The sequence below is a fragment of the Apis dorsata genome, unplaced genomic scaffold, assembly GCF_000469605.1.
Source record: "Apis dorsata unplaced genomic scaffold, Apis dorsata 1.3 scaffold_489, whole genome shotgun sequence".
NCBI lineage: Eukaryota > Metazoa > Arthropoda > Insecta > Hymenoptera > Apidae > Apis > Apis dorsata.
The window spans coordinates 330,506-354,709 of record NW_006263723.1 but is presented as its reverse complement, the minus strand read 5'-3'; the positions used below and the strand labels follow the sequence as shown (position 1 = coordinate 354,709).

Genomic DNA, 24,204 nt, shown 5'->3' with positions numbered 1-24,204 from the left:
TATGTGTATATATATATATATATATATATATATATATATAATACGTAAGTATGTCTTCCAATGTGTTATATGTTAAAAAAGTAGACTTATCTTAGATAAAAGTGCTGTGTAATCCTCCTTTGATATCTGATATATTTAGAAAACGCACAGTAAAGTATTACATTAAATTTTAAATAATTTCATCAAAATTCGAAGTATAATATTTGTAAGAATTATATAATATTAAAGATTTCTTCTTCTTTCTAAATAAGTTTCCAAACGTTTATTTGATAATACAATAAATTATTAATAAATTTCTTATAAAATACATAAGTAAATTAAAAACATAATAAAAATATATAATGTATCATTTTTAATTTTAAAAAAGGTAATAATTATATTATATATAAGTTATGACTTAACATAATTATACTCATATTTAATTTACATTTTAATTTAGAAAATTGATATTTTTATTTTATGAATTTTTTTCAGAAAAACTTAAAAACTCTTAAGTATATAAGAGAAATAATTCTTTACAAATTTTAAACATTATTAGTATTTTATTATCAGCCAGATGAATACAGTTGACAAAACTAGTGATTCTACTGAAAATATAAATGGACATAAAGTACATAGTAAGTTAATATTTTATTTACTGATATATTTTTATATTACAGCTTTTTAATTAATTACTATAAAATATTAATAATTTTCAGATGTAGAAGAAATTCAAATACCTGTACCATGGGGTTATTTAAGCGGTCAGTAAATATTGTAATTCATTTTAATTGCAGTTATAAATATATATATGAAAAATTTTCTTTTATTAATAATATTATAATAATATTTACAAAATATCAAAGAATAATGATAATAAATTTAGGCAAATGGTGGGGACCAATGGATCAACAACCCATAGTAGCAATACATGGCTGGCAAGATAATGCTGGAACATTTGATAAATTAATTCCATTATTACCATCAAATGTAGCCATTCTAGCTATAGATTTGCCAGGTCATGGTCTATCTTCCCATCTTCCTAGTGGACAATTTTATTATGTATTTTGGGATGGGCTTGTTATACTACGTAGACTTGTTAAATATTATAACTGGAACAAGGTTAGCTAGCAAATAAAAGTTATACAACGATCATTTATTAATTTTAATTTTTTTTTATATAAAAATTCATTTTTTTATTTTCATGTTTAATTTTTTGATAATATACATAAATATTTATATTGATATCATTTTGGATTTATTTATAATAAAAGAATTGTTATATTATATATATTATATATAATTATATAATGACTAAATTCATATAAAAATTACTTGGAACAAGGTTGACTGTTATAGATTTATATAATTAATCATTATATGTATTCATATGTACAATACATGCATTCCAAATCATGTACTATCGTTGTATAACTATAGGTCATATATATATATATATATATATTTTCAAAATCATAATAAATTTCTATTGTTCAGCTACAACTTTGTTTCATATTAAAATTTTTATTTAAAAATGTTTTTTTAGGAAATATAAATTTTAGTATATTTATATATATTTAAAGTAATTATAAATCTAAAAATTATTCTATATCTTTCAATAATCATTACCTGCAGGCAAATGGTGGGGTCCTAAAGGGATCCAACCAATAGTGGCTCTGCATGGACGTCAAGATAATGCTGGCAGTTTTGACACTTTGATTCCTTTATTATGTGATGAGATTTCAGTACTTTGTTTGGATATGCCTGGTCATGGTTTATCTTCCCATTATCCAAAAAGTCAATACTATTATGTTTACTGGGATGGTATTATTCTACTTCGTAGAATTGTAAAATATTTCAAATGGAAGAAGGTTAGCGAGTGGATTAAGTATTACCACTCAATTTAGTTTAGTAGTTTAAATAACTATCAATGAATCATAGAATCTATTAAACAAAAAATATTGTTTTATTATTATTATTATATAACAGTCAGCCTTGAAAGTATTTACTCCAATTTTGCATGATATAAAAAGTACATTTCATAAAATTAAAATTTATATCCATATATTATTTTATATTCATAATCATTTTGAATTAATATCAAGTATTCATAAATAAATATTTTTTCCAGTTTTTACATATTTTAATATATAATTAAATATGATTATCATAGGTCAAATTACTTGGACATTCCTTAGGAGGGGCAATATCATTTTTATATGCTGCATTTTATCCTGATGAAGTGGAATTCATGATAAGTTTAGATATTGCAAGTCCTAGTGTAAAAGATGTGGCAAAAAATGTTGCTATACTTAGTGATAGTATTGACAAATTTTTAAAGTATGAATTGCTACAATCTGATAGTATTCCATCCTATAGTTATGATGAAGTGCTTAGCATTGTTGAAGATGCTTATAAAGGTTCCATAACTAGAGAAAGTGCCATAATATTAATGAAACGTGGTTTGCGACCTGCCAATGAATCCGAACGATACTATTTTTCACGTGATCCGCGATTAAAGGTAATATTTTATTCATTATGATATATAAATAATTACATATGAATTTATTATTTTATATAATATTATATATTATATAATATATAACATTAATCTATAGTTTGTATCATCATAATAATCTGCAATTAGAATACCAACTGATAATCTATAATTCCATTAATTGTGATCTAAGAATACCAACTACAGATTAATATTAATTGATATTGATTTTATAATAATAAAACAACAATATAATAATATAACATATTTTATATATAATTTAATTTAGGTTTCTGCATTGGGTACAATATCTTTAGATATGGTACTTGTATATGCAACTCGGATAAAATGTGCTTATCTTAATATTCGTGCTATACCTGGATTGAAACTTGATTATCCTGAATCTTATGATAAAGTTTTAGATCAAATAAAAATAGGTGCTAAAAGATTTGAATATCATAAAGTAGAGGGAACTCATCATGTACATTTAAATTATCCTGAAAAAATTGCACCTATAATTAACAGTTTTATAAGTACTTAATGATAAGCAAAGTTTAGATGTAAACTGATAGGGGTAAGATAGCAAGTGTTAAATTAGAAAAATTAGTTTTTTGCAAGCTATATTAAATGTATATAGAAATATTTAATTTAAACATATAATTATTTTAGTACATCTATACATTCTGTATGTATTGTGTACAAACAATGAAAATGTATTATGATATTACATTATGTACTTCCACAATCCTTGTGCTTCAAATTATTGGATTTAATTTATTAATTATATTATAAACTATAATTTAAAAATTAAAAATCATTATTTTTTTAAAATAAAAAATAATATATTTTTTTAATTTAATTAAATTTTTTCATTTATATTATAATTTTTTCATATTTTTATAAAATAATATTAAGAAATGATTACATATCACAATTTTGAAAAAAGAGCATTCCAAAGATATAGTGTCATTACAGTATTCTACTAACTATAGATAAAATTACGATTTTTCCTTTTTCAGTTTGTTTAAAAATGAGTCATAACTTAAAAATATCTTAGAAGTAATAAATGATACTACTTACAAGGCCAATGAACGATGTTTTTATAAAATTTAATGGTACATATTATTTTAATGGATATTACATTTGGTAACCAACAACGATAATGCATTAATGTTTTACTAATGCAACACAGTTATATCAATGTGTATTTTATGCATAACTCGGCAATAAATGACTTCAAAGCGATACATGCTATCATTTCGTACTGCTTGTATTAACTTCTTTTTATAGTTTTACTAAAAAATACGATTGGTATTATATTCAGATATAATTTATTTAAAAAAAATCTAATTGTTTATGTTTGTATGTTTATTTATTGTAATAAATAGTTGCAATTAAAAATGTTTCATAAAATTTTCTATTTCATTTCTCTTTAAATTAAACTTAATTATATTTTTCGAATTATTAAAAATTGCGTTATCATGGAGATAAAATTACAAGAAAGATGCTATTCAAGAGATAAAAATGCTATTGATACAGATGTTTAGGCTATCTACAATATTTAAATCAAAAAATTTCAATGTCAATTTGTTTATTCAAATGGTGAAATAATATAGCCACATAGAAATATATAATTATATTAAGACTTTATTCGACACAGCTGTTTTATATCAGTTCTGATTAAATTTTTGTTCGATATAGAACGATTAAAAAAATAGAAAAAAATGTTTAATAAAAAATGTTTGTCTTATCAACAAACAGGTAAGTAAGATTTAAAATATTAATGCTTTAAAACATCTTATAAATTATAATTTTAGATAACATGTATTTTAAAGAAATCATTATAAATGCTTTATTTTAAATTATGAAAAAATTTTATATACGATAATGACATATTTTTATATTTTTGTAAAAATACTTACAAATGAAATATAACGTGGAAGTATTATATAGCTTTTTGTCGAATTATTGGTTTAGGTCGTTATCAGGTAACTTCTGAAACGAACTTATCCTATCGTACATATACGTTCTACGTGTCAGTAATTACGAGCGATGATAATACCGTCACACGTAAAAAATGAACGTGAATATTTCATTTCTGCAGGTGAATAATATTCGTACTTGTTCGCGCGTTCTCTTTTTACATTTTTTTATATAAGAACTATTTGTCTATATTGTAGAATTCATAGTAATAGATCATCTTGCAATGTAAGTATATATCTCTTTTTTCAAAGTAAAATTACATAATTATAATGATAAAATATTTTATTCTAATATATTATTAAGTATTATAAATTCTTATAATAAAATTTAGTTTATATTTTTTATTTCATTAGTTTAATACAATCGGTTGAATTATCAGTTTGGTGCATCGATCCTAACGATCAACAAACTTTTCACTTGAAAGTTTGTTCGTTCGGCTCGAGTTATCAAATTGAATGGATGTACTTCATTTGCAACATGAAATCAACTTGTTATGAAGCAAAAATTTTTATATATATTTCTGAAGATGTTTGCGATATTCCATTACACGTTGTTGTAATTCTCGATCAGTTGGTGTATATGCAGCGTAAGTTCGCAAACGTGCTTTTGCAAGTTCTAGATCCTAATTTAAAATTTTTTTTACATACATAATTTCTCATTATATTAAACATTAATTATGTAATAAAATATAAAAATATCTATTTTAATTTGCGAAATATTTATAAAAAATTTAATTTTTAAGATTACATATGAATTAACTTTAGCAATAATAGCATACCTTTAAAAATTTTCTATTACGAATCAAAGATTCCTCTGAATTTATACGAAAAATAGGTGTTAAGAATTCTTGCAAGTGCTTTTTCTTTTGTGGTTTTTTTAAAGAAATATAATTATTATCGGACATTATCAATATGTTATTATTATAATCTTTATATTCACAATTCACTATTTTCTTCAAATTTAATTATTATTATTATAATTTTTAATTTTAAAATATTTTCATTTATTACGAATTAGAAAAATGTTTTCACGTATACACTGTGGTTGCATAAATGTGGTTTCTATAGAAACATAAGTATGGTAATATAATCGATATCCGCTGCCCGCATCAATAAATATCTAAACTATAACTAAACTAAACTAACATATAACAACTAAATATATATTTAAGGATAAGGAACTTTTGTTTATTACACTTTAAAGTAAATAAATTATATTTAACAAATTAATATTTATAATTTTAAATACGAAATTTTTTTTATATATTTAAGAATGTATAGATAATATATCTGTGGCTCAATAATGTGTTATGATAAAAAAACAAAATTTCTTTTTTCTCTATTACCTATCTCCTCACTATATTTGATATTTTGTTTATTCTTCTATAGTTTGTGAAGTTGGCTATAAAAAAAAAAAATATTCAAATTTTAACTTTGTATGTGTGAATTCCAATAAAATTATAATACTTACAAGAATGTATATATGACTTGGTATTGATCTCTCTACCACTTCCAAAAGTCGCGTTTTACTTAATTTGTATTCATCTATATATGATTGTAATTAAACTTGATTAACATATAATTATTAAAAATACATTAATTAATAAACTTATTACCATCAGGAATTGTTAGTGATAATGTTGGAAGTTGTACAAAACCTGCCACCAATGGTCGTAAAATCCACTCAACTTTTCTTTCATTTTTTGGAAGTATATAAATATCAATCTAAAATTGAAAAATATAAATTAAATTAATGAAGTTTATTATCATATTATAAATTTTTAATTTATAATTAAAATTTAATTTATAATTTTATTTACTTGTTTTTGTCCAGCAAACATAAAGGCATCACTAGCTTCCATAGTTAATCGTAATGTAATCATTTGATCGGAATGATTTTTTATGAAATACGATATTAATAACGGCGTACGAACCCAACCATGAGCAGGTAATTTAGCTTCTAAACCAATTATTGCATCTTCAATTCCTAACGGAGATAAAGTAACACTACTACTAGTTTCTAATGCATTATCATCATTTGCACTAAAATAAAAAATATTAATATTAAATTATTTAATCATTTTAACAATTTTAATAATAAAAATAATATAATTTCATTTACCGTTTCCATCTAATAGTATAAACACCTGTACTAATAGGTTGTTCACCACTTACTTTTGGCATCAAATAATATGCATCCGTACCTGTTTCATTTTCAGATAATGTAATACCCGCCAAAACAGATACTGATTGATCTTCACTTTCTCTTTCTATTGAATCTCCCTATAAATAATATATAATTATATATCATGAATAAAAAATAATAATTAATGAAGATATTATTTACCAATTCTATAGAAGTATTTATAATATATATAGGCCATGGAGAGATACAAGAAATATGAGGCATAATTATAAATGGTTCATAAATAAAACCTTTTGTTAATGGTTCAAAAAGTGATGTATAAAATAATGTTGATATTTCAAATGGTTTTGTAACTGACAATGAATATATTAATTCTTTAAATCCTTTAATTTGTTTAGATCTTGAATATTCTACCTGTTATAATAAAATTATATATGCATTATTTTATTACATAAAAATTAAAGAGATTAATTAAAATAATATATACCTTTATATGTATATCTCGATCACCAACTTTGTGAGCTCTTAAATATACAGTTTGATGAGTAATGCAATTCTTTCCCAAATTATTAATAGATACCGATATTACCGATTGTTTATTATTCATTGTTAAGCTTAATTCCGCTATAATTTAATGAAATCATAATCATCAAATATGGTAAATATTTTTTTAATAATTACATACATACTTGATTGTTCATTTGTTCCATCAGATACAAGTAATACATTTAAAAATGCTGATGATATTTCTTCATTAGTAGTAACAGATATATTAATAGGGAGCCATTCTCCTAAAAGCGCCGGATTATTTGATTCTGCACTTATACTCAGACTAGATTCTTCCTGTTTTATTTCAGCACTGACTAGTGGTTGTATTGTTTCGAATTCTCCTCTACTATTATAAATATAAAATGTATCAGTTTTTTGCATAAAAATATACAATAAAAATATTTTATTTTAAATATACCGAAGTTGTTGTATTTCAGGATATAATCGGCTTAAAAAATTTGTTTCTCTCCCTAGAGCAGAAAATCTCAAAATAATACAGCAACTTTCATCATTACCCATGTACAATGAAATTGTAGTAATGCGCATTTCATTACTATCATTTTTTTGTGGAGCTTGAAATTGATGAAGAAATTTTTTCATTTCTTTCCCATGAAAAATAAGATTGCTATGTTTAGTATCATTAATAATAAATTCTTCATTATATCCTGGATTATTAATTGTTATTGATATTTTAGAAAATTCAATGATATTACTATATGAATTTCTAAACAAAATATAAATTTTATTAGAAGTTGTCTTTTTTTCATATATATTACAAAAATAATATAAGCTTATAAAATTACCTAATAATGACTTCCACACTAACCATAGAATTGACTGCATACTTTGGTTGTAAAAACCTTGCTTTAACTTCTATAAACGAACTCATGTTATTATCATCAATTGTAAAAACAATTGGTTCTGATTGATTAAGTTCGATTACCCATTTTTCTATTGCGGGATATTTCACATCATCGGGTAAATCAGAATCCGGAGTTGGTGATTTTTTCTATAATTTCATATTCTGTATAATTAATCAATTAAAAATATTTATAAAATTAAGATGATATTGTATAAAATTACTCACATGAAGAATATTAATGATATTATTATAAATAGAAATTTTATAATCTTCCGAAAATGTAGTAGAAGGTCCCAAAGCTTCAAATGCCAAGGTGATGTAGTCTTGAATATTCGTGGAAAGATATGCCGCACGCAAAGCATTTTTTAAGATATTTGTGATTAAGACAGGCCACCGTTCACCGTGATATTCCCATAACATGTGCATCAATAATCTGGCCAATCAAATTTTATGATTTTGATGTTAAGTAATGAAATATGTCTAGATAAAAATAATGTTAGAGTCAAACTTTGGACTAATGAATAGTACAAAATTTTTTTGTACTATTTTTATTTTATAATAAATTTGTGTACATATATATTAATATTCTTTTGACTTACGTTAGAACTTTTCCATAATCTTTACAATTATAATATTCTTCAGCCATTTGTACAACTAAAATAATTATTATATATATTATTAAACAAAGTTTATATATTATTTATTTTAATTAAATATATTTTACCTAATACTCTTCTCATTCGTGGACATCTATATACTTTAAATTGTGAAATTGCATTGCCCAATAAACCAATAATTATATTCTGAAAATATAATATAATAATTATATAATATAATAATTAGAAAATATAGTAATTTTATATTAGAATTCTTATTTATATGAAATTAATAAAAATAAATGAAAATTTTTAAATAAAAAAATCTTAAGTGAATTTATTCTTACTGAATGATTAACTGTATATTTTTCTTTATATTGCAAAGCCTGTATAGCAAGTACTTCTTTCATAGGATCTGCAGGTTCTGCACTTAATTTTCCAGGACGCCATGGTCGCTGTCCATAGAATTCAAGTTTTTCTTCTCCAGCTAATGGATCAGGTTCTGGATAGCTATTTACATTCTAAAATAATATATATTTATAATAAAAATTTTATATAAAAATGTTATTTATTAAATATTTCAATCTATATGAAATATACCTGACAAAGTTCTTTGCAAGCTGCTTGCCTTAAACCTGCATGATGAGCTGCTGATTGAAAATAATATCCAGGATGCTGAGTTTGAACAGCAGGAAGTCCTTGTCGAATAGCATCATCAAATAATTCTGCAAATGTGGAAAATTGACTACACATCCAAGCATGATGTTCAAATATAAGTTCCTTTGGACCAGTCCATAATTTGAATCTGCATTACCAATTTAATGTTATTGTAAATAATATTAATATTATAATTATTATATACTTATTTTATTATGAAACTTATTATGAATATTTCTGACCTGTCAGTATGAAGTCTAAATTGTGATATAGCATCTTTAGGAACATTTAAATTGAACATTATTTTACATAATTTGTAATTTATAAAAGAAGCAATAGTTGTAATTTCCATTACATTTGTGTCTGTTATTTGTATTTCTAATAAGTGATTATATGCTTGAGTATAATGCCTATAAAATAAATTTTGTGCATTTTATTTGTGCATTTTATTCAAATTTTTTTTAATTTTATTATACTTACTTCTGAGCTAAATTTTGATCTTGTTTCAATTCATTTAAAAATGCCATTTTAAATTGATGGCGTACAAATAAATGTTTATATGTATTTTTTTGCACAGTTTTATTAAGTTGATCTCTATGTCCTTTGACAATACGATATTCATGATGATAAAAGTTTTGTGCTAAATCATATAAAGCACTTTCCAATCTATAATATATATAAATATAATTATAATATAATCAAGAATTTATTAATATATTAATTACCTAGATATGTATCCTAATAAATGATTTCCATGTGGTAAAATATATAATAACTTTGGAGATAGTTCACATGCTCCACACACAGCTGTAGCACGTTCAGTTGCAATAGCATTTTCAGAACCTGGTGGAGGTTGTGTACATTGCTGTATAAGTACTACAGCTATTTTTGTAGTTCTTCCATCCAAAGCATTTCTAAAAGAATAGATAATTAAAAATATTAATTATATTTCTTAATATATAATATTTATGATAATAATATATGATATATAAGAAATACCTAAGAGATTGTACTTTAGAAGCACATTCCATTTTTTTCTCATTCCATTGTGGATCATTCCAATCTAAATTATAAAATACAACAACTACAGCTGGAATTTCATTAAGATATTTGTTCATCCAATTACGTTTTAATATTCCTTTAGGTTTATAATATTCATATGAATTTCTCTAAAATATATTAATAATAATTAATTTAATAATAATATACATGAGTTATATTTTATGATTGTACAATAAAAAACCTTGGGTTTTACTGTAGGAAATTCATGAGTAGGAGTAAGTAATTTAAATTGTATGGCAGAACTTTCTAATCTTCGATTATTACTGAATGCATCCCAAATTGACCGATGTATAGGATTAGCAATATCTAAACCACTCAAACCAATAAGAGCTAATGGTTTAATAATTAATTCTGGTGGTAATTCACACATAATTAAAGACTAACTGTAAAAAAAACAAAAATATAATAATTATTTAATCAATTTTATAAATATTAGAATTTTATATGAAAAAATATAAATCATATTAAATTATATTTTATATAAAGTAAATGCTTATATATATTTAAGCATACCCAACTATTTACACAATGAACTACATCGAGGAAAAAAACTATTGAGTTAAAACTTTGTGTAAGAAATACTTGTAATAAAAAATACTTATAATAGCGAAGTGATCTATGTATAATTTGACAGTTTAGGTTATGTATTATTTTTTGATAATTTATATGTCCGTGATTACTAGTGCCATCTAGTATCATTATTGTAATGATTAATAAATTTAATACAAATATAATTAAATAATTGCACTACAAATATTTTACTGCTATCATACCATAGACACAGTATTTATATGTTTATACATACAAATAGCATACAAGCACAGATAAAATATAGAATAGATGTGACATTTTATAATTTCATAATTTTTCGTGATTTCGCATATTCTGAACTATTCTGGAAAAACCGATGTTAAAAAAATAAGATTGTTTTTTATATTCTTTGCAATTTATATTAGAAATAACTTATATTTAATTTGTGTTACATTTAATTAATTAAAATTTATTTTCTTTATTTTATTAAAGATTGAGAAACTCTAAAATCCCTAATACTTAAAGTATTATAAAAATATTTAAAAAAAAAAAAATACTTAAAAAATACTCAAAAATAGATCTGTATTTTTTATCTGGGATACTATTATGCAATAAAAAATAAAAAAATATATAATCTTTATTTTTAATAATAATTAAAATTAATTAATACTTTTTGAGGTAAATATTAGTTTCCAAAATATTTTCACGAAATATAATTTTTATTATATAATGATTTTTGCATGACGAAATAAAATAATATTTCATTATATGTTTATCATATATTTTTCATTATAATATATATTATAATTTAAATAAATTAATATATTATGTAGTATCTATATAAAATATATATAAAATATATTATAATATAATAATAAATTATATATAATATAATTCTTAGACAACATCAGCGGCATTTAATATTTCTGATTCTTTATCTTCTTCCATTGGATTCAATTTACTTATAGAAGCTGGAGAATTTAATTTTGTTTGTTCAGGTGTTAATCGAACTGTTGTACCATGCCGACTATAATCTTCAATTTCCCCTATTGGTCGATCAAAATCTTCTTCTATAACACTTTTTCTGCATCTGTTCTTTATTTTAAATTTTTAGAATTAGAAAATTTGATTTAAAATATTTTTTATTTAACTATAAATACATTTTAAAATTATCTACCTGAAAAATTTTAAGAAATTCTTTTCGAAATTCTTTACTACATGAAAAATATATGATAATATGGGCAGCAAAATTACAAAGCTCTGTAACAGCAGCAAATGCTCGAAATAAAAGGCAATCATCATTCATATTTTCATAATCATGATGTAAAAATTCAAGCAATATTGAAGGAATCATTGTTATTATAAAACATATTGCCATTATCGCCATTAATATTGCTAAATGCTGTTCTTCTCTAAAAAAAAAAAAATATAAATATTCTATAAATATTACGCATTTTATTAATAGAACGAAATTTTTTTTTTAAATAAAATATTTAAAATTAATCTTTTATTATTTCAAATTAATCTTTCATTTATGAAAATCTTTACATTTTTTGTTTTTATTTTTGTCTTTGTTTTTACAGTATCCTTTTACCTGTATCCTCGATTGCGAGTTAATAGAGAGGTTTCAGGAATATTTGGATTGCGAAATTTTTCAGAAACTGATTGAAATTCTCTTTTTTTAGCATTGAGTTGTAAAAATCTCTTGATTACAAAACTGTTTAGCAAAAGAAGAATTATAGTTGGACAAAGTCGTAATATAATTTCCATCATCCAAATATATACATTCCACAAAACACTTCGTGTAATGGATATATTTTCGCGTAATGTAAAAATTGTCCCAGTATCTTCTTGTTGTTCATATACTGTTCTCATTCCTGTTAAGGGAGCGCTTACCTATAAAATGATTTTAAATAAAATTGGATCTTTGATATGTATAATGATTATTTTTTTCTAGAAAAAAAAAAAATAAAAAATATCATTTTAATACCGCAAATCCAAGAATGAAAGAACATAGAATGAAAGAATGAATATTCTTGCGTGCATTCCTGCTACGAATACGAGTCGGGAAAAAAATAAAGATATATCGATCGACGATTACGCTGGTCATAATTAAAATGCTGGCTATAGCAAAGGTGTTTACAGCAACCAGTTCCAAATGAGCATGATAAAAAACAGATGGGTAATTATTTTTCATTCCGAATCCTAATCTAATAACTGAAATCAGATACTTTTATTGAAATTAATTTAAAATTTTTTTATATTTTACATATATTTTAATATTTCTATCATGATACATACATATAGGTATCCAAGATAAAAGAACACCAATGTGTGCTGATGTTAATCCTCGGAGATATAAGTATGCAATTCCTCGAAACATCGGAGTGGATAACACCAAAAATATTAAAATGTTACCAAAAATTCCGCTAATTATAATTGCAGGGATTATTATTCTATAAACGACATATAATAAAGACGTAGTTTCATTAAAAGCATGTCTGTTTATGTTAATTACATTATTCCAGGTAAAATTTTCATTGTCACAACATAAAAGCGTTCTATAAAATATAATATATAAATATAATTAAAAATAGCAAAATAATTTAGTATATTTAAAATATGAATTTGATTAAAATATAAATTTTAAAAAATTGATGAAAATTGATGAAATGTTTTAAATTTGAATGAAGATTTTCAATATTTTATCATTATTATTATACTTATTTTATCTTTATTTTATCATTATTATTTATAAAATAAATCTATTGTATTTTATAACATACCCTCTAAGTATTCCCGTTAACATAGTAGATATTTTAATAAAATTGATAAAAAGCACAATTTAAAAATTATATTATATATATAGTAAATTAAAATCTATTAATATTTATTAATATGTTAAGGATTTTTTCATCTCACTTATATACATACATGTAATTATAAAACTCTTATTAATAAATACTTGAGTAAAACACAACGGATACACAAGTTCTGCGAGATTTATCCCTGATAAATTTGCTACTGTATTTTCTATAAAAAGTCAATATTGCGCATGCTCTTGCAAAGGTTGACTTATTGTTATAATCAAAGTATATTTACTTGTACATAATTATATTCTATTATAAGTATATTTCACTTTCTATGAATTAATTTAATTAAAAATGCAATAAAAGGTATACTTTTCATTCGATTAATAATTTTTTTATTTCTATTAAAATAATAAAATACATTATATCGATAATATGAATAATTAAAATATTTAGCTAAGATAGATGAATTTTATCATATTACTAAATAAGTTAATGTGAAATGGAAACAAATTTTAAATAAAATTTATCTTCTATGGTTTCTTTTAATTTTCAAATAAAATTTTACCATGAATTTCATACAATATTCTCATGCTTAAACTTTATACAATATAGATTTTTTAATAATAAACAAAATTCAACACAAATTTATTTTTAACTTAACAACAACAACAAAACATAAAATTAATCGATTATTTTTATTTGAAATGATATTATTCATGAGCTTTTATATCATTATGCTAAAGATTTTGATACCGAATAAATTTTGTCTGTTTTTTTTCAAATATTTAGATAATTAAATATATAAGTTCACATATTATCTTATGAAAATAAATTTTTAATATGATATATTCAATAATTTTGATAAAATTTGCACGTTATGGATTTTCAAGTATTGTTCCATAAAAAAATTCCGTAACAATTTGAAAAATTAAAAAAAATAACATAGTAAAAAATAAAAAATCTCATATAAATGACATATGAAAATTTGAAGTGATATATAAAAATCAATAATTAAATGATAAAAAGAAAAATTTATATTTTTAAATACAATCTTAGACAAAAATTATCATTTTATTATGAGCTTTAAATTTTTATCGATATTCCAAAAAAATGAGCAATTATTTCAAGCAGAAAGTACCATAGAAGCATTCTTTACAGTCGATAGAGCATCTATTCGTGCGACTAACGAAAATGCAAAAGCATGGAATTAAACTTAATAAAGTATTATATATGGATACTAATTTTTATCATACCCGGAAGATATCTTAAGGATATAAAATATATTATTTAAAATTATATTTTCAAAATCTAATAATGAATGAAAGTTATTAGAAATTTTTTAATTCTTTCTATATATATTTAAAAATTTATAAATAAGATAAAATCAAATTGAAGAAAGATTGTTAATTTAATAGAAATATTCTGAATTTTAAAACTTAGAAATATTTTTAATTAAAAATCAAAATATTCGAAAGATATTGAAAAGAAAAATAGAATTTTCTATTTTATTTTTTTCTATAATTAAAATGCAAAATAAATTGATTTCATTAATTGATCATTGAGAAAATTTAATAAAAAAACAATTTCATATCATTATAACTTATAAATCATTTTACTGTTAATATTTTAAAATATCAAAAATATCAAAAATATCATAATTTATGTATAGAAAATTTTTTGATAAAAATATATTTTTTTTATAGTTTTTATTTTTAAATATAATATAGTAATTAAGAATACTAACTTCAGAAAATTAAATAAAAAAATGTACATACATATATATTGAAAAATTACATACGTATTTATATGTATCGAAAAAATTCTTGATGTTACTGAGTTCAAAGTTCTTCATCGAAATTCTTTATTTTCGATACTTTACCGAATATATATATATAAGTTAGAAAATTTTGAGAATAATTCATAGAGAATATTTATTATTAAAAAAAATTTATTATTTGAACTTCATTTTAAACTATCATTTAGCTCAATTTTTTGTTTCATTCTATTAAGAACACTTAAAAACAGTTCAATCAAACAGTGTATATATTTGAAATGGGAATTTTTTTAAAATTATTTCTTTCATAAATAGATTTCAATTAGTTTCGTTAACACTTGAAGATCGATGATCTATCTATAAATCCGATGGAATAATGTGTTTTTCACTTTTTTGTTAGAGATGCAACTAACGTTATGAATTGATGTACATGCGTCGTTATTGCTAATATTCACAACATGGCGCACAATAACATTAAATTCAAACGAATTGCTGTGAATCATACTTAACAAGAGAAGTATGATTTATTGTTAAAAGAAATTTTATAGCAATCACTGCAATAGAAGAAAGAAATTATTATTAAATATATTTTGATCAATATTTTTATAAAATATTTTTATAATTATAACATATACATGTGATTTTGTATTCTTTATCATTTATATTTTTGATTATTTATTAATAGCAAATGATTATTATATTTATTATTCTTATATTTTTTTTAGTTTAAAAAAAAACATTCAGATTTAATAGCAAAGACTTGAAAAAAATTTGATAACAATTAACAGAGTAAAAGAATTACTAAACAGTGAATCATTTATATATTTACTAAATTTAAATATAATTATGTTAAAAAGATTATTTTATATTTATAGAATCTTAAATAATTTTAAATGCACATTAAAAATAAAATTTATTAAAAAGAAATAGCATATTATATATATTATTCTTTCCATATAGAAATAATTTTAATTAAATATCAATTCAATGCTGGAATAACACTTCACACTTTTACTTTCTTTCTTGTGATTTAATAAAATTAATTATGTTATTTAAAATTAATTAATATACTATCGGTTTTATTTAACAATTGTTTCTTTTTATAGTTTACTAATATATATCGTCTATTATATATTGTCTATAAATTTATTTTAAAATAATTATATTTCTGCATAATATTTTTATATTCTTAAATATGATTTATGTATGGCATTATGTATCAATACAATATACAACTGTTATCAAAACATGTATAATGCGTGTACGACAAATTTTACTATCTCACTATAATTTTTAGTAAATAATGACATAAATAAGTAATGAATAGTATAATGAACTTTTTATTTTTTTTGTTGGATGTATTCCATAATAATTTCATTGAATCGCAAGTAAACACTAAAATAATATAACTCAATATTTGGTTATTTTTATATATTATTTTTTAGAAAAATGCATAATAATTTATAATATATATTAATATTCTGGTTATAACTTAAATTAATTATAACTTAATTATAACTTAAATTATTTTGGCGTTATTTTTTTATTATGAAAAATTTATATATTTTTTATATTAATACATATGTGATTTTTCACAGAATACAAATAACATATATTGAATACTCATTGTCGATATATAGTAAATATATTTTTTAATATATAAAAAAATATATATAATATATATAATATATATAATATGATATCTTGTTAATTATATTTATATTATATATATTTATATTTATAAAATGTTAATTATATTTTTTTGTTATTTTTTTGTAACTATAATCTAATTATATATTTAAAATAGATAAGTACTTTGTTGAGATGTTTCTTTCATGGTTACCAATGACAATAATTTAATATATATGAAATATTATAAATCTTGAATTACTGCTTTTTTAAATAATTCATAAATATTAAAAATAATATAAAAAATATTAAGAAATAGAATTCAATTATGAAAAATAGCTTGATGTGTATCATTATTTTTCTTTGTATTTTAATATTTTAACATGTATATAAAGTTGGTATTATTAAACGTCAATATTGAGAAAATTTAAAATTCAACGGACAAATTAGAAAGAACGAATTTTGTTGAATTTAAATAATTTTTTTTATATGTTAATAATATGGCTGAATTTAAAACGCCAACAATAAAAAAGTATAAGACTAGAGTAGAAGATAATCCAGAATTGCAAACACCTATTAAAATACCAGCCTCACCGTTTTTACAACAAATAGGTTATGGATGTGGTAAAGAAACATAAATATTTAAAGTTATTATTATTAAACATTAATGTTGTTTTAATATATGTTGATAGGAGTTACTGTATTTAGTTTGGAACGATCACCAAAAGTCGGTTTTATTCGTTCACCATGGGCGATAAAAAAACGTAATTCCAAAATTATAGAAGATAAAAAATATAATGAACGTATTCGGTTTGAAGCGGAAATACTTCGTAAATTAAATCATCCAAATATTATTGGTTTTCGAGCTTTTAGTAAACTTCCAAATGGTGAACCATGTTTGGCAATGGAAAAATTGGATGCTTCTTTAGGTAAGAAAAATATCTACTAATAAATAATTATAATAAATTGCATAAAAAAATTTATCAATTCTTATGCTAATATAATTTTATCAGGTGACAGAATAGAACAAAAACTTGATATTGATGATGATCCATTTCCTGCTAATGATATTTTGAAAATAATGTATGAAATTGCAAAAGGATTAGAATATTTGCATCATATTGCTTATATTTTGCATGGTGATATAAAAAGTTATAATGTATTAATCTCTTCAGATTATAAAATAGTTAAACTATGTGATTTTGGAGTATCTTTACCACTCACAGAAACTTTAGAAGTAGATACTTCAAATGGAAATTTCAACTATGTAGGAACTGAATGTTGGAGTGCTCCAGAAATAATATTTGGTTAATTAATATCTTATATCTATTATAATATTATTACATAAAGTTTACAATATAATTAATTATAACTTTGACATTTTAGAAGATGGTCCTGTTACAAATAAAGCAGACATTTGGGCATATGGTCTTGTAGTTTGGGAAATGATAGCTTTGTCAGCACCTCACATAGAATCCTCAGAAATGGATGATTCTTATCTAGATGATTCAATGTTAGAAATGAAAATGAAAAACAATATAACAAATGAATATGATACCAATATGGATGATAGCAATAGTTTTCTTAATAAAATAGTCAATACAAAATATGGTAAGTATTTGAATAATAATGTTCAGTAAAATAAAATAATTTTTAAAAATTAGTATATCAGATATAATACCTTAATCACAGGTACTCGTCCTTCATTACCTGCTATTAATCTAGGAAAAGAATATGAAAAAGTACTTGAAGTATTTTTTGCATGTACTACTACAGATTATAAAGTTAGGCCTAGTGCAAAAGGTCTTGTTAATTACTTTGAAAATTATGTATTTAATAGTAAAAAGTAATACATTTCCATTTTTAATATTTTTTTTATATAAGAAGTTTTATAATATTTAATTTGACATGATAAAAATTAATTATATATAATTATATATAATTTTTTTTCTAAGTTTCTATTATTTATTATTTAGATAATAAATATCTTAAATGTTTTAGAATAAATTTTTTATTATTTCTTTTTAAAATTAAAGTTTTGTTTGTTTTTCTATAAAAAGATGATGATTATCAAGAAAATAATTATTATTATACTAATTATTATACCAAGTTTAATTTTTCTCTAAAAAAAGATAATTGTTTATTAAATGATACAGTATTATTGCTATAAATATTGCTATATACCTTTCTATATCTTTGATTCTTTTTTTCTGCTTTTTTAAGATCAATACGACCAGAATCAATATTATCTGCTGTTTTTCCAGCAAAATATTCCACATTGTTTATTTGTTCTCCCTATAAATAAAATAAAAATTGTTATATATCTATATTTAAGATTCGTTTTTATAGTTATATAATATTTTTTTATTATTTACACTTACTTGTTTCTCAATAAGAAATGCCATTTCTGTAAACATATCTCTAACTTCTGCAAGAGATTTTTCTATTTTTATTATTTCATTATGTCTATTTTGAATATCAGATAATTGTTGCTTTGCAATTTTACTATCTTCTAAAATCTATTTATACAAAATTTATATTTATTTTAATCTTAAAAAAATTATTATAAAAGCATAAATTTTTAATTCTTACATTATCAACAAATATATTATTTTCTTGAACATCAAGTAGCTTTTCCAATTCTTCACTTGTAATATGTTTTCTAACTAAAAAATGAGTAAAAATAATATGAAAATATTTAAATAAAAATATATATATATTTTTCAATTTTTAGAAAAAACATACTTAACAGTTTTTGTTGATGTAAAAGTAAACGGCATTTTTCATTATATCTCAACATAGAATTATTATATTCTTCCATAATTTGAGAAAATAATTTTAACATTGTTGTATATTGTAATGCTTTAACTCGTATATGTATTGGTCCTTCTCTTGCACTAGTTATGGTTAAATCATCAATGGGGACAACTTCTTTACTCATTTCTATAAAATAAAAATATTTGAACAATTTATAAAAATCAAAACAAAGTAGAACTAAATATATAATTAATTAATTAATTAATTTTTATCATAATTAATTAATTTTTATATATTATATTTATTTTAATTTTTTATAATTCACATTTTGTACATCATATGACATAATAAAAGATGATTTTTTCAGAAAAAAATCCGAAGATAATAGCTTGAAAAAAATCATCACAATAATCACAAATTTTCAAGTATATAATATCAATATCAATAGATTTTTATAACATTAAAATTTAATATTTTTGTTTGGAAGGGTAATATTTTACGTTGCATTTCTCAATGAATGCAATTGGTCAGTCAGTTTCCCGCTTTCGAATGGACGCCAAAATCTCTTATACAATTTTTTACAGCTCTTACGAGATGTTTTATGATAAATTGTCAATAAAGTTTTTTGTTGGTTTATACCATAATGAAACATTAAAATTGTTATCGATACGTATTCAAAAAATGATAACCTGAGGCTATAATTTTTCTTTATCAAGTGATAAGTTAAGGTTATGTTTATATTTGTAAGCTAAGGAAATGTGATAATAATTGTAGTTTCGTTTAAAATAATTTAAACTTAATACAATTGTTACCATGGAATCTTTAAAAATATTCGATAATTTTAAATTTAGTGACTTAAATGAGGACTGGATTCAATCTGTGTGGGATGGAGAATTTATGATTTACAATGAACCACCTGATGAGTACCTCATGTTTTTAGAGAGTGAAGACATGAGATTACTTTTACATGAATCTTGTACTATAATACAAACTTGGCTAGAAGAAGGTAAAAATCAGAATAATTCTGAAAATTATTGTTCTGAAATATCGTGGAATACATTAATTACTATGAATATAAAAGTGCATGCTTTATTAGCTGTATTGGGTTATATAATAAAAACTGGTCAAAACAAAGAAACCAATGAAGAAACAAGACAATCATGTCTATATGCAACTAATTTATATTTTGTACTTCTAACCATTCCTGGTAGTAGTGCATTTAATATATTTCATTCTAATTTGTATCAACAAGCTATAGAGACACTTAAAATGGGTTCCGAACAATTACAACCTTCTATTAAGAAACGTAATAAAAGAATATATCTAAATGATTTAAATGTTACTGATGAATTAATAAATGAAATCAATATTCTTTCATCTCATGAAAAAGAAGTTCTTATAAAAAATTTAAATATTATTATTTGCAGCTTTATTGTAATGATAAAATCATTTTGGTTTAAAGATCATGTGCAGTCATTAGATATTACTATTCATGGATTAGTTGAAATTACGAAGATAGAAGATGATTGCACAATCATCCAATGTTTTAATAAACAAATAGGTACTTTGGATGTTTCATTGCCACAAAATGCTTATATGGCATTAAAAGAATTATGTAATAATAAACATGGACCTATTGAAATAACTATAACATTTATAGCAAAGTATATATTACCACGTTTACTATGTAGTCATATGGATACACAAATAAAATTTATTACAAATGTACGTGAACATACCATAAATTTTTTAAAAAATTTATTACATGAATTTGAAAAAGAAGCTAAGACTGCAATTCTAACATTAATACAACATATAATGCTAACATGTCCAGATCGATTTGAAGTTAGACAAAGACAAGCTAATGTGTTAGTAAAACTTTTTAGAATATGTAAACAGAATACTGCATTAGAAGCTTTTAAGGATTTAATACTATTATCACATCACTCAAAAATACCTTTTAGATTATTTGCACAAGAAATAATTGGGAAATTGTTACTTGAATCTTTTTCAATGAATTGCAATATAATTGATAGCCTAAAAATCAAAATAAGAAGAATATTCTTTGCAATTATATTGAATAGATGTATGGATTGTTCGTGTATGGTAAGAGGAAAAGCTATGGCAATAATTGCTGAATTTACAGAATCTGATAATGAAATAGATAAAGAAATATTTCAAACTATATTTAAAAAATCTAATACAAATAAACAATTACTTTCATTTCACGACATAAAAGATTCTCTATTTAAGGACATTGATTTATTACCAAGTTCAAATATTTTAATAATTATGTTGATAGAAAGATTAGAAGATGAAAGAGCAATGGTACGACGAAGCTCATTGCAAATCTTGAGAAATTTAATTTTAATGTTTCCATCTTTGATACATGAAGTTTTATCTGTAATAAGTCTTAGATGCAGAGATCCAGTGTTAATAGTACGACGATTTGCTGTACAAGTTTTATCTCAACTTTTACAAGAATTTCCAGATAATTCTCAACTTTTAAATGAATGGGTACGAACTGTTATGCCACAAATATTTGATATTGAAATTAAGGTACAAGAAAAAGTGCTAGAATATTTACAAAATCTATTATTAAATAAAATACAAAATACTTCTATAAGTATTGATAATACAACCAATGATTTGCCATGGAAAATTTTAAATACTATAATTAAAATGAAAATGAGAAAACATTTATCAAAAGCTTGCAATTTATGGATTAAGAATGGTGTTGTTACTAATTCTATAATAAACAATATACAATCTCATATTGGAACAAATAATAACATAGAAGCTTGGGTCTTCTTAGTTGCATTGGCTGAAAATACCAATTTACCAAATATGAACAAATATTTTTCAAATTATCAAGAAATTTTTGCAGAAAATAATTTTTGCACAAGTTTAGTTCTACAAGCTTTAAGATATTCTTGGAAATCATTAAACTGTGAAATTTTAAAACATCTTCACATTTATTTATATGAATGCTTACAACAATTTAAAATTAATTTTGGATTAATTAGCATTTGTTTAGATATTATACATAATATAATTCACTATTTAAATCCTGACAAAAATAATAATTTGCTAGAAACAAATATGTTAAATCTCATAAAACTTTCAGAAATAGAAATTGCAAAAATTTTTGAAAGTGAAGATCAAGCTATTGAGGCAGCACCTAATTATTTAAAAGCTATGTTTACATTAGGACATGCAGCAATTTTATGTAGCTGCAAAATTTCACCATTGACATTACGAATTTTGCAAGGAATATTGTTAGAATGGGATATATTACCAGAAATAATAAAAAAAATAGAACAACTGCAAGCTTCAGCAGTTGTTATTTTAGGACAACAATCAATGAGAGATCGTGAAATCGCAAAGGAAGTAGTTCCAATATTTGGTAAATTAATGAGACAAGAAATAAATTTAAATTCACTTGTCCAAATTCCTGTAAGAATAAATGCTGCAAAAGCTTTAGCTGATATTTGTGTTAGATTCACTGCTTTAGTTGAACCATATTTACCAGATATGTGTGTAAGTATGAAGGATTCAAATCCACAAGTGCGTGAAACTATCATGGTAATATTTATTCAATTACTTTTGGAAGATTATATAAAAATTAAGGGTCCTTTTTTTTTTCATATATTAACAATGTTATCAGATTCTGATGAGATGATACGTGAATTAACCATTTTTCTTATAGAAGAACGTCTTTTAACAAAAAATAAATCTTTAATATCACAACAATTTTTACAGAGTATATATCATTATAATAATTACCAATCTCAGCATAAAGTTTATCATCTTAAACTCTGTGAAAAAGAAAAAAAAGTTTTAACACTTCCTGGAAGAAAGAATGAAAAAAAACGAAAAGCAATTTATGATTTTATGTTAGATCATTTAGATCCTCCTGGAAAGATAAGATTACTTGTAAAAATAACTAGTCAAATACTTGGTGGAACTTGTATTGATTTAATTGATGTTAAAAAAGAAGAAGGAGCATGTGTTTTAAAAGATGCATTATATATAATTAGCAACAATCATTTACGTCCATCATCATTTAACAAACAAAATGATGATGATCAAGGTGAAAGTGAAGAATATACAGTTCAAACAATTACTTCAACTTCTAATGCAATTAGCATTATTATTGAAGGAATAAAAAAACATGGCTTAGAAGTTTTATTACCTATCTTAATAAAGCTTAGAATGAAATTGTCTATTCTAAAATCACCATTAGAAAATGATGTAAAAAAGATTTTAATTAAAACATATTCTGAATATAACAAAGATCAACTAGCAAACATATTAAATGAATATCCTAAGCTGGAAAAAGAAGTGGAACAATTTAAAAAGTATGTACA

The 24,204-nt window shown here is 22.3% G+C and overlaps 7 protein-coding genes across 16 annotated transcripts in view; 3 read left to right on the top strand and 4 right to left on the bottom strand.

Moving 5' to 3' along the window:
* Window positions 1-296: 296 nt before the first annotated feature.
* On the top strand, window positions 297-3,866 carry LOC102681604 (probable serine hydrolase). Of its 4 annotated transcripts, XM_006620230.2 has the most exons (7): window positions 297-367; window positions 475-617; window positions 699-743; window positions 866-1,101; window positions 2,153-2,500; window positions 2,766-3,050; window positions 3,496-3,866. In XM_006620230.2, exons 2-6 carry the CDS (start codon window positions 557-559, stop codon window positions 3,015-3,017), a joined length of 942 nt encoding a protein of 313 aa, XP_006620293.1. In that variant the 5' UTR covers window positions 297-367; window positions 475-556; the 3' UTR covers window positions 3,018-3,050; window positions 3,496-3,866. The 4 variants fall into 4 exon arrangements, with proteins under 4 accessions (XP_006620293.1, XP_006620291.1, XP_006620294.1 ...); XM_006620228.2 differs by lacking the exon at window positions 3,496-3,866 and having other exon boundaries at window positions 2,766-3,086; XM_006620231.2 differs by lacking the exons at window positions 297-367; window positions 3,496-3,866 and adding an exon at window positions 1,615-1,850 and having other exon boundaries at window positions 866-1,069; window positions 2,766-3,262.
* On the bottom strand, window positions 2,427-5,522 carry LOC116186174. Of its 2 annotated transcripts, none has more exons than XR_004151125.1 (3): window positions 4,399-4,719; window positions 3,557-3,771; window positions 2,427-2,973 (listed from the first exon to the last, which is right to left on the bottom strand). XR_004151125.1 is itself a non-coding variant. In XM_031512644.1 (3 exons), exons 1-2 carry the CDS (start codon window positions 5,361-5,363, stop codon window positions 4,968-4,970), a joined length of 240 nt encoding a protein of 79 aa, XP_031368504.1. In that variant the 5' UTR covers window positions 5,364-5,522; the 3' UTR covers window positions 3,684-3,771; window positions 4,399-4,967. The 2 variants fall into 2 exon arrangements, 1 of the variants encoding a protein (XP_031368504.1); XM_031512644.1 differs by lacking the exon at window positions 2,427-2,973 and adding an exon at window positions 5,238-5,522 and having other exon boundaries at window positions 3,684-3,771; window positions 4,399-5,081.
* A 102-nt stretch (window positions 5,523-5,624) lies between these two features.
* Window positions 5,625-11,225, bottom strand: LOC102681164 (trafficking protein particle complex subunit 11). 3 transcript variants are annotated; one of them, XM_006620225.2, is made up of 21 exons: window positions 11,104-11,225; window positions 10,512-10,713; window positions 10,268-10,437; window positions 9,994-10,182; window positions 9,749-9,934; window positions 9,511-9,678; window positions 9,212-9,416; window positions 8,959-9,132; window positions 8,740-8,818; window positions 8,615-8,669; window positions 8,241-8,448; window positions 7,957-8,162; window positions 7,572-7,877; window positions 7,294-7,499; window positions 7,092-7,228; window positions 6,806-7,018; window positions 6,581-6,741; window positions 6,279-6,501; window positions 6,075-6,183; window positions 5,930-6,003; window positions 5,625-5,860 (listed from the first exon to the last, which is right to left on the bottom strand). In XM_006620225.2, the coding sequence occupies exons 2-21, from the start codon at window positions 10,698-10,700 to the stop codon at window positions 5,834-5,836; spliced, it is 3,285 nt and encodes a 1,094-aa protein (XP_006620288.1). In that variant the 5' UTR covers window positions 10,701-10,713; window positions 11,104-11,225; the 3' UTR covers window positions 5,625-5,833. The 3 variants fall into 3 exon arrangements, with proteins under 3 accessions (XP_006620288.1, XP_006620287.1, XP_031368503.1); XM_006620224.2 differs by lacking the exon at window positions 11,104-11,225 and adding an exon at window positions 10,844-11,012; XM_031512643.1 differs by lacking the exon at window positions 11,104-11,225 and adding an exon at window positions 10,844-11,012 and having other exon boundaries at window positions 7,294-7,496.
* Window positions 11,226-11,685: 460 nt separating this feature from the next.
* LOC102681383 (probable G-protein coupled receptor B0563.6) lies at window positions 11,686-13,968 on the bottom strand. Of its 2 annotated transcripts, none has more exons than XM_006620226.2 (6): window positions 13,648-13,968; window positions 13,163-13,422; window positions 12,852-13,078; window positions 12,456-12,757; window positions 12,039-12,273; window positions 11,686-11,956 (listed from the first exon to the last, which is right to left on the bottom strand). In XM_006620226.2, the coding sequence occupies exons 1-6, from the start codon at window positions 13,668-13,670 to the stop codon at window positions 11,759-11,761; spliced, it is 1,245 nt and encodes a 414-aa protein (XP_006620289.1). In that variant the 5' UTR covers window positions 13,671-13,968; the 3' UTR covers window positions 11,686-11,758. The 2 variants fall into 2 exon arrangements, with proteins under 2 accessions (XP_006620289.1, XP_006620290.1); XM_006620227.2 differs by having other exon boundaries at window positions 11,772-11,951.
* Window positions 13,969-17,453: 3,485 nt separating this feature from the next.
* Window positions 17,454-20,483, top strand: LOC102680810 (lymphokine-activated killer T-cell-originated protein kinase). Its single transcript, XM_006620221.2, has 6 exons — window positions 17,454-17,701; window positions 17,770-18,006; window positions 18,091-18,384; window positions 18,464-18,688; window positions 18,770-18,923; window positions 20,202-20,483. Exons 1-6 carry the CDS (start codon window positions 17,578-17,580, stop codon window positions 20,290-20,292), a joined length of 1,125 nt encoding a protein of 374 aa, XP_006620284.1. The 5' UTR covers window positions 17,454-17,577; the 3' UTR covers window positions 20,293-20,483.
* Window positions 19,128-24,204, bottom strand: part of LOC102681039 (syntaxin-1A-like) — a 6,877-nt gene continuing 1,800 nt past the window's right edge. Inside the window, exons 5-9 of the mRNA XM_006620223.2 lie at window positions 19,823-20,020; window positions 19,670-19,743; window positions 19,459-19,596; window positions 19,262-19,372; window positions 19,128-19,199 (exon numbers count right to left, since the gene is read on the bottom strand). Of these exons, the coding sequence (XP_006620286.2) occupies window positions 19,128-19,199; window positions 19,262-19,372; window positions 19,459-19,596; window positions 19,670-19,743; window positions 19,823-20,020 (593 nt within the window). The remainder of the gene's footprint in view (window positions 19,200-19,261; window positions 19,373-19,458; window positions 19,597-19,669; window positions 19,744-19,822; window positions 20,021-24,204) is intronic.
* LOC102670906 (condensin-2 complex subunit D3-like) overlaps window positions 20,555-24,204 on the top strand; it is a 5,449-nt gene continuing 1,799 nt past the window's right edge. Inside the window, exons 1-3 of one of the 3 annotated variants that reach the window (XM_031512647.1) lie at window positions 20,679-20,840; window positions 20,931-21,140; window positions 21,262-24,195. In XM_031512647.1, coding sequence (XP_031368507.1) covers window positions 21,272-24,195 — 2,924 coding nt within the window. In that variant the 5' untranslated portion in view covers window positions 20,679-20,840; window positions 20,931-21,140; window positions 21,262-21,271. Of the gene's footprint in view, window positions 24,196-24,204 lie in introns of all 3 variants that reach the window. The other 2 variants (XM_031512646.1, XM_031512645.1) reach the window with 2 other exon arrangements.